This window comes from Colias croceus, chromosome 3 (assembly GCF_905220415.1).
Source record: "Colias croceus chromosome 3, ilColCroc2.1".
In the NCBI taxonomy this organism is placed as follows: Eukaryota; Metazoa; Arthropoda; class Insecta; order Lepidoptera; family Pieridae; genus Colias; species Colias croceus.
The window spans coordinates 1,764,001-1,773,542 of NC_059539.1; the positions used below are offsets into that span (position 1 = coordinate 1,764,001).

At 38.2% G+C, this 9,542-nt stretch overlaps 1 protein-coding gene across 1 annotated transcript; it reads left to right on the forward strand.

Moving 5' to 3' along the window:
- Nucleotides 1–7,113: 7,113 nt before the first annotated feature.
- On the forward strand, nucleotides 7,114–8,544 carry LOC123706472 (Krueppel-like factor 16). The gene is made up of 2 exons (XM_045655774.1): nucleotides 7,114–7,325; nucleotides 7,519–8,544. The coding sequence occupies exons 1-2, from the start codon at nucleotides 7,257–7,259 to the stop codon at nucleotides 8,425–8,427; spliced, it is 978 nt and encodes a 325-aa protein (XP_045511730.1). The 5' UTR covers nucleotides 7,114–7,256; the 3' UTR covers nucleotides 8,428–8,544.
- Nucleotides 8,545–9,542: the final 998 nt, after the last annotated feature.

Below are 9,542 nucleotides of genomic sequence, written 5' to 3' on the forward strand. Positions count from 1 at the left end.
GTTTGTATATATAACATACTAGAGGTCCGCCCCGGCTTCGCCCGTGGTACATATTTCGCAATAAAAGGTAGCCTATGTCCATTCTCGGGTATCAAAATATCTCCATACCAAATTTCATGCAAATTGGTTCAGTAGTTTAGGCGTGATTGAGTAACAGACAGACAGACAGAGTTACTTTCGCATTTATAATATTAGTATGGATTCTAGATTACCTAAGATCACAGAGTAAGACAACTTATTTTCTAAAGCATGTAAGTTTCGGTTCACAGTTGTTTCCAGTGTACTTTTTAATACCTGAATGTTAGTGGAGCTCTACCGGTGACACCTGCGCCACCTGAGCCAAAACAAAAAAAAGCTCTAATAAGTGAACTTAATTTATTTTTAAATGTCTGATTTTTATATGTTATTAAGATAACTATTACAATATTATATTTAATCAGTCAGACAAATTGCAATGACCAAACATCCCCTAAACACAAACATTACTAAAATCTTTTAAAATCATGCCAATATTACATTTCAATTTTACATAATATTATTATGTCCTGTGGTTCTTACAGGACAACTTTCCGTTGATTTTCATCTACCATGTAATTATTAGATAATGCATACCTATAGAGTATGGCAGGCTCTCTGCACTAATATATCTATACTAATATTATAAATGCGAAAGTAACTCTGTCTGTGTGTTACTCAATTACGCCTTGAAATTTGGTATATATATAGAGATATTTTGATACCCGAGAAAGGACATAGGCTACTTTTTATCCCGGGAAATAGGATAGGTTTTATGCCGGAAATCCCACGGGAACGGGAACTATGCGGGTTTTTTTTGACTGCGTGGGCGAAGCTGCGGGTGGAAAGCAAGTTGATATATAAGTTTTAGATTTAGCACTATATAATATTTAATTCTATCAGGAATTCTATTGTAAGAGTGTACATATATACATTTGTATGTGCATTTCTATGTGTTTCCATTTCATATCCTGCTCCTTGTGTCATAACAATGTCTATTACCTATAAGTACTCTTCTGTGAAAATCAGCGTTATTGTGCAGTATATGTAAAAATACCATTTAATACTTAAATCTGACCGGAGCCAGGGCGAGCAGTTATTTGACAATAAAATAATCATATTTCTACTATTCATTATGGTAGAGTCGTTCTTATTGGAAGGAGTTATTATCAAAATGAAAAAAATAACCTTAGTTACCCTTCAAAGGAAAAACTTTCCCTTTTTTATTGTTCGTATTTTAAAATAGCTATGTATACACATTACACATGTCAAATAATACAACGAACACGAATCGCAACTTGTTAAAAGTTTAAGGGAAAACCCACACTTGAAAAGCCTTCCAAAGAGACATAATTTTCGACGAACAAGAATAACATACAAATCTGTATGGTATAAGTACACATTATACACAGGCATGACTTGTACATTGGGTCCATATTATGCTTGTACTAAACCATAGCTTCATTCGCATGGTGTATCTACAAAGTGTGTGTAAACATTAAAAAAAAATGTTTTTCGAACTTTCAAGAAAAAAAAAACACCGAAAATATTTAAAAAATTTATTATACTTAATTAGAAAAAATCGATATTGAAGGCGGGTGGGTGGTTGACCAAACTGCACCTGAAAGTTTTTTTTTTTTTTTATGTAAAAAATTTATACTTACACGTTTAAAAGAAAAATTCTTTAAAGATTATAATTATTGAAATTAAACTTCTTTAGACGCATTGATAGTAAAATTTCAAGTCGCGTCATGGAAATACCGTCACGTCATGTATCTTTTAAATTTTAAATCTTAAGCCATAGAAGTTTCATTTCTGACACAGACCTGCAATCGGCACACGATGAAAATTTCAATTTTCATCTTTCTTCTAGTAGTGACATCTAGTAGATAATATAAAATTTATATTCAACTTAGCAGTTTTAACTCTAAAGAAGTACACTTAGTACGGCTATATTTCCATAGATGGCGCTGTATTCGAAACTTAAAATTACTAGTTCACACCAGTAGTTACACTACTGCACACTAGATGGCATTAAAACATAATGACATCTGCCAAATCGTAAACACAGATGTCGCTAGTATCGAATGTTACGCTGTGTTTATTTACACTTTTATTTTGAGTTCGTTGAAACCTTGGTTGAAACTATTGCGCTATTGCGTACTTTCACTGGTATGAAAAGATTTTCACAATAATTATTATGTTAGTTTCTGTATATTTTACCGCAACAATGTCAATGTTATGTTTATTGTGAAACACAAAATAATAGGGACTAGCGATGAAAACTTTTGCATCGGGATACCTAGGTAGTTGCAATTAATATGACGTGATATGACTGAAAGAATTTACTAAAATCTGTGCTGTAAGCTGTTACTGATGTATAAAAATATGTTGCATTATTGCATCGTCTTTACCATTATCTCTCAATTTTTCGAGAGTGTTCCCTTTTATCAAATACACGGAAATAATAATTATTATAAATAAATTACTTAGATAATAATGTCAGTATTACCTCAACTTTTATTAAAAAAGTTTTTTATTATATTTTATAAGACATAGTTACATATTTTAGTATTTTAGTCTTACTAGAATCTTATTAGTCAACGAGGTCGAGTATAAAACCTACAGCTAAGGCATGCTTAGGTCACAGTTGGTCACAGTACGATGACTCAGTGGTCACGTCACGAGCGATCCGGCTTCGATTCACACACACGTCAGCGATACGTACACACACAGATGCAATGTGTGGTGTATGGTATAAGCGGCAGCGGTGAATAGTTTATCAAGCGATTTGTATTAGTAAAAAATATTAATAATCCGAGTTAATAATGAAAATATGGATGAAAATTGGTAGTGAAATATAATTGCGTATGCATTACAATATTTAATAGATATTATTCTAGCTAGCAAATACATAATAATTAGTGTTGCAACGAATACGAATATTCGTATTCACCGAATAGTAGACATTTACCGAATATTCGTATTCGACGAATATAAGTACGAACATTTAAAAACGAATATTTTTGCACGCAACTCTATTTACTACAGATTTAAAAATCGCGCGTAGAAATATGACGTGTGCAGAGACTGCTGATCCACTGGCCTTTTGGCGAAAAGATGTCCATTTTCCAAGACTGAAAAAACTCGCACATAAATATTTTTCACTGAAGCCATGTACGGTCGCTTCGGAAAGACTTTTTTCAACGGCTGGAAACATCCAGGCTGAAAAAAAAATCGCCTAAAACTAGAAAATCTACGAACTTTGTTTTTTAAATAAAAAATTGCCTATTCTAAATTTTAATTATTAGAAGAGTAAACATTCATTAAATAAATAAGTACCTATTTTATTACCAAGGCGAGATATTCGTATTCGTATTCGTATTCGCCGAATAATAGGTTTGATATTCGTATTCGTAAAATTAGTAGTATTCGTTGCATCATTAATAATAAATAATAATTAACAGATGTCAGATATGTAAGTGATGCTATTTAAGAAGTTGGATTTGATTAAAATATATTATTTAACAAAAAAAAACTTATTAATTTCCTTAAGGCTTGTTATAATTCAAAAGACAAATTGCGTGAATTTTTATTACAAAAGAAAGGGCAAACGGGCTAGTAGAGCCCCTGAAAAATCTGCTCTATTTTACGCATTATTACAGATTGAATGATTTGTCATGTTCAAAATCCTATACCTTATTTTTTTTTTTTTTTTTGGTGGTGGATACAAAAATAAAACACGAAATGTAATTAAAACTGATTTATTAGCTTATACACGTAGTATATAATACAATATTACATATGTATTTGTTTTCTTGTCTTTCACTTTTTACTCACATTCTACTACATTGGAATAAATTACAGTTTGTGTATTAATAAGTAGTGGTGAAATAAATCTATATATATATAAAACTCAAAGGTGACTGATATAGTGATCTATCAACGCACAGCCCAAACCACTGGACGTATCAGGCTGAAATTTGGCATGCAGGTAGATGTCATAACGAAGGCGTCCCCTAAGAAAGGATTTCCCGAAATTCTTGCGGGAACGGGGAAAAACGGGGTTGCACGTACAAAGTCGTGGGCGGAAGCTAGTGGTAAAATAATTTAAAAATAACATTTATTACTCCAAAAGTACCTAACTACATTGATATTCTGTACACATAATTATTTGTGATCATAATAACAAATATTGGCCTCTGTTAATCCCCTTGTACATTTTTTACTTTCTTTACATAACGCATAATTCAGGAACCTCTAAAGTTAAGGTAGTCGATAATGAAAGTACTATCATTGTAACTATGTATTCAGTTATCTGTGGAACCACTTATAATAAAAACCTAAAAGACTCAGATTAATTATAGATTACTTAAATACTAGCCGTTTGTCCAAACGACTACCATCTGTTTAACACGGGTTAGAAATTGCCTGTATTGCTTGGTAAAGCTCTCACTTTAAACTCAAATGCAAACATTTATTTATTCAATTAGACTTCTTCTAGAATCATAACATACCTACCTATTTTTAAACAGGAGCTTCTACTCATGAAACTGAACAACTTTTGTTCTACAACTTTGCTGAATTCGTAAAAAAAATTGGATTTTGTAAGGAAACTTCGCTAATCAGTTGAGCGATTTCCATACAAAGTCCAATACTTGTCAGAAGTGATTTTTTTTTTGCAAAATTTGAAAAAATACCAAAATAATCGCTCTCTCTCAATGTTAGGTGCATTAAAAGGAAAGAAGAAGATTCACTTCAAGAGTAAATTCCCGTCAATCAACACTTTTTTCGGTTGAAACAGGACAGCTTGTGTAATTTATTAAATCGTTTTTTTCTATTTTGTATTTTCCAAATTTTAAATTAATAAATTAGACAAATACAAACAAAAAAAAAATTAAATTCCGCTACATCTTTTGAACTGCGCGGTATCACGCGAGCGCCGCGTGCCACGAGACGGCCGGTCGCGTCAACGGCCGTCACACCGCGTAGTATTCTTGCAATTCCGTTATTCCGTCATTCGCAAATATTTCCCAAATGTAATGACTAAACGCGTAAACATGACAACAAAACTGACCTAATGATTACTTTTTTTTTGTGTACTCTGTGTAAAAGCTGACAGTCAACGTGTTGGCATAAAACCTTCATTTGGATAAATTTAAAAAGTTTTGTTCTTACTGTTCTGTGGTTGTAGGTATGATTTGTAGAACACTGGCAATCTAGACAAGTTTCAAATATCGCATGTAGATTTTGCACTTATTTAGTTTTATTTAGTCTCTAACCAGAAAACAATCACAAAAACATGAATCACAATAAAATAATGTTGTTTTCTTTGAATTTTTTATTTAATTTGATAATTATTGCATCTAAAGTCCATTTTGACACACGCAATAATGTAGCATTTTATTCAACTGGATTCTTATTGGAATATTCCATAGAAATTGTAAATGTTATAATATGAGCAATAATGCGATCTGTTTAATACGCCTTTGGCTGTCACAGATCGTTTTCGAGATTGTTAGTGATCAACTGGGCGGCAATAAACTGGGCCACGTGGACCAGTTGTACATAATTAATTATGCCTACTATTTTTGTGGCCAACTGGGCCGAACGCGCTTTGATCTTGCGGACGTGATTTTATTATTTAATTTGCTGTGGTTAAGTGATATTGATATCTGGGTCTATTTATTTATTTTATTTACTAAATACATATTATTTGAACATGTCGGTATTATTCGGGTATTTTTATAACATTTTTATGAGAAGATAAGGAGCAATTTTTATTGCAGAATTCTGACAATTTGCCCGAAATTAACGAAGGAACACCAACGAGTACAAGAATCCTTCGAGCTCAAAACTATTCACTACGTTTTTTAAATATGGAGTTTATGTAAGTTAAAATAACAATTATTATTAGTTAGACTTGTTAAAAAATAATGTTTTTTTTTTTTAAATAAAAACGATTGGGAATGTTTTTATGTTTTGTGTTCACAATATCATAATATGAGTTTTGAAATTCATGTATTTAGTGTAGGTATTTTATTTTTATTAAACCATATTTCTTTACTTGAAAAGTGTCTTTAATAATGTATAATTATAGGTACATAATATAGTTTTATTTAAAGCTGCTTGAAACTGCTTCTCCAAATAAACGTAGAAACGACTGGACCGATTTAGATATTACTTCCTATATGTCGGTCCTTTAGAGGAGGAACTTGTAGGCAGAATGTAAATAAATAGACCCAGATATCAATATCACTTAACCACAGCAAGTTAAATAATAAAATCACGTCCGCAAGATCAAAGCGCGTTCGGCCCAGTTGGCCACAAAAATAGTAGGCATAATTAATTATGTACAACTGGTCCACGTGGCCCAGTTTATTGCCGCCCAGTTGATCACTGAGTCTTCCTGACGCAATCGTTACACATGGAAATAAAAGCCGTTCACTTTTATACTTTGTTTATTTACGTTCAGCACAATTTTTTTAAGAATACCACTTCTCATTTAACGACTAGGTACATTATAGCGCAGCGTTATCTTCTATTTATAAAGGCTTTGTTTCCGTTTCAAGAATTTGATGTAATAAAATTTTATACCGTTGCAGTCTATCTATATTTAGACGACTTCTTTATTTACGGCAATGTATTGTAGATAACATAATCTAAAGTGTTAAAATTTACGACATCCTAAGCATTTGGCAAGCTCGTACCGGAGCTGGTTATCGGGTCACAATACGTGTGGTCGGTACGCTTCATAGATACGCCGGCAACGTATCGAAATGCGTTTCTTTTCCGTTTCGTTTTGTAGCGCGGTCGTTGACTGCCAAAATGCAGCAAAACACGGCGTCGCAGGCGACGCGCTCGCGATGCAGCGGCGACCTTGCCAGCGAGCTGCCCGCGCCCCTGCGACGTCATGCGGGGGCGCGCCGGTGACGTCACGCGACCTCGCCGTCACTCGGCGTGCACGTGAACGCCACGCGCCGGCACGCGCCCGCTGCGTGATCGCCGCGCGCTCATTGGACCGCTTCGCCGCGCCGTCCGCTCCCATTGGCCGCCGCCGCCCCGCGTCCCGCGCGAGTCCGTGCCTCGTACCTCGAGCGCTCGCGGAGCGGTTTATTCGTCTGCCCATCGCCGACGAAACCACACGCATCACCCAAAAGGGAACGCGACCCGCGCGACTACAAGTTTTGTGAATTAAAAAAGAAAGTTTCTCACCTTTGAATGAACTCACCGTAATCAGAATGTCTACTATCCTCGATGTTTGCGGTCCTCTCTCCCCGCCGTCAACGCCGCCGTTGATGGACTTAAAAGTGAGTTTCGATAAAAGTTATGATTTTATCGAATTTTTTAAAATAAAAATAAAAAAATTTCCCCCGACGTAGCGTCGTAAAAATATTCTTTACCTTGTGCAATCGAAAGTACGGAGCGCAGCGAGAACACGCAGCGCGCGCGTGCTCTGACTCACCGAACGTTTACTTACGTGCGTCCCTCTTTGTCTCGCAGGTCGAGTTGCCGCTGAAGAAAGCCGCAGTCAAACGAGCCCGGGAGTCTCCCCCGGCCGGGCTCGTCACCCCGCAGCCCTCGGACTCGGAGGGCGAGGATGAGTGCGGCAAGCGCGCCCGCTGCGAGCTGGCTCGGCTGCTGCTCACTACACCGCCGCCGGAGCCCTGCCCCGTCTCCTCCCGCCCCTCTGTCATAATGAGAGCTCACAAGGACGGCACGTGCAGTCCTGAACCTCTACCCCCGCCCCCCGAACACATGAACATGCTAAGAACGCTAAAATTCAAAATGAACCGGGGCCATAGTTACTCGCAAAAGAAATATAGTGCGAGCCAAACGCAAAGTCCGCCCGCGCCTCCGACGCCCAGCCCAGAATCGCCTCCTGCGATAATAGAGGAGGCGCGGGTGCCATCGCCGCACCCGGAGCAGAAGGAGGAGCGCGTGCTGCAGATACCGGCGGCCGCGGCCACGCCCGGCTGGGTGCCGCTGGCGCCGCGGCCCGCGCCCGCCGTGCTCGTGCCCGGCGCCATCCTGCCCACGGCGGCCGTGTGGCTGGTGACGCCCGCACCGGCCGCTCGCCGCCGCCTCTACGAGTGCTCGTACCCGGGCTGCGGCAAGAACTACTTCAAGTCGTCCCACCTGAAGGCGCACGCGCGCACGCACACGGGCGAGCGGCCGTTCCGCTGCGCGTGGCCGGGCTGCGAGCGCCGCTTCTCGCGCTCGGACGAGCTGTCGCGGCACAAGCGCACGCACACGGGCGAGAAGAAGTTCGGGTGCCGCGTGTGCAGCCGCCGCTTCATGCGCTCCGACCACCTCGCCAAGCACGTGAAGCGGCACGCCAAGGAGCGCGCGCCGGCGCCGCCCGTGCTGCGGCTGCTGCCCTCGCCGCCGCTGCCGGCCGCCGCGCACTGACCGACTGTGATATAGATCTCGCGATCTCTAGCTGTAGTACTCTTAAGACTGTCCTATCTACTACTTAATAGTTAAGTTACGTCGTCGTAAGCTTCAAAATATACGAGTTGAAAGTTATATGTTGTTTAATTTCACTGCACTGCACGCGCGCGGAGTTTCCGCTCCGTTTCCCCGGGCCCGCTCGAGCGGGTCGGATAGAATGTACAAGAAATGAAGTGTAGTGCGACGGCGGGCGCGGCCGACTGTCGCGAGACGCGCCGCGCCGCCCCGGCTCGCCCCGCCGCTGATAACACAAGCGGCATGCCTAACGCATTATCTCTAACGATATCTCACATTTCAAACAAATAAAGAAAATCATTTGCAAATATCATTAACCGGATCAAGCAACCACATTCAGTTATTTACATTGTACAAATTAAAATCCAGTTAAATACTTAAAATATATTGCACAATAATTTGTGAGAGTAAAACAAGAACGAAATAATATTATCATAGAGAGTATAATATTATTAGAAATATACCTAGGTACTCGGAAATAAGTTTAAACAGTCATTGTCTGAAATGCAAAAAAGTAAAAACCATATTTTGAGAATATGCATCTATGAAGCATAAATTTTTTAAGAATTTAATTCACAGCGACATTACAACTCATGAATGATAACGTAAAAGTGAAAAATATCAAAGAGATGATAGATTTTGCATAATTATTTCAAGCAAATTCGATGAACTATTATAAATTTCTATTTTCACGTGACAAACTATTTCCAGATAGATTTGGCTCTAGATACAATATAAATCTAAGTTCTTGAAATATAAATAACTAACATATCCTACCTACTAATATTATAAATGCGAAAATTTGTGAGGATGTGTGTGTTTGTTACTCTTTCACTCAAAAAATACTACTGAACCGATTACAATGAAATTTAAAACACGTCATATAGAGGGTAACTTGGATTAACACATAGGATAGGTTACATCCCGGAAATCCCACGGGAACGGGAACTATGCGGGTTTTTCTTTCAAAACGCGGGCGGAAAGCTAGTACTGTATAAAGAAGAAAAGATAAAGGAATAACTCGTGTATGATGAAATACTATAAAATTAAAAGTGTTT

Bases quoted from the DNA above. Each gene is read 5' to 3' on its own strand.
- LOC123706472 (XM_045655774.1), top strand. From the start codon at position 7,257: ATGTCTACTATCCTCGATGTTTGCGGTCCTCTCTCCCCGCCGTCAACG. The intron at 7,326-7,518 runs GTGAGTTTCGAT...TTTGTCTCGCAG, and splicing joins CGCCGTTGATGGACTTAAAA to GTCGAGTTGCCGCTGAAGAA.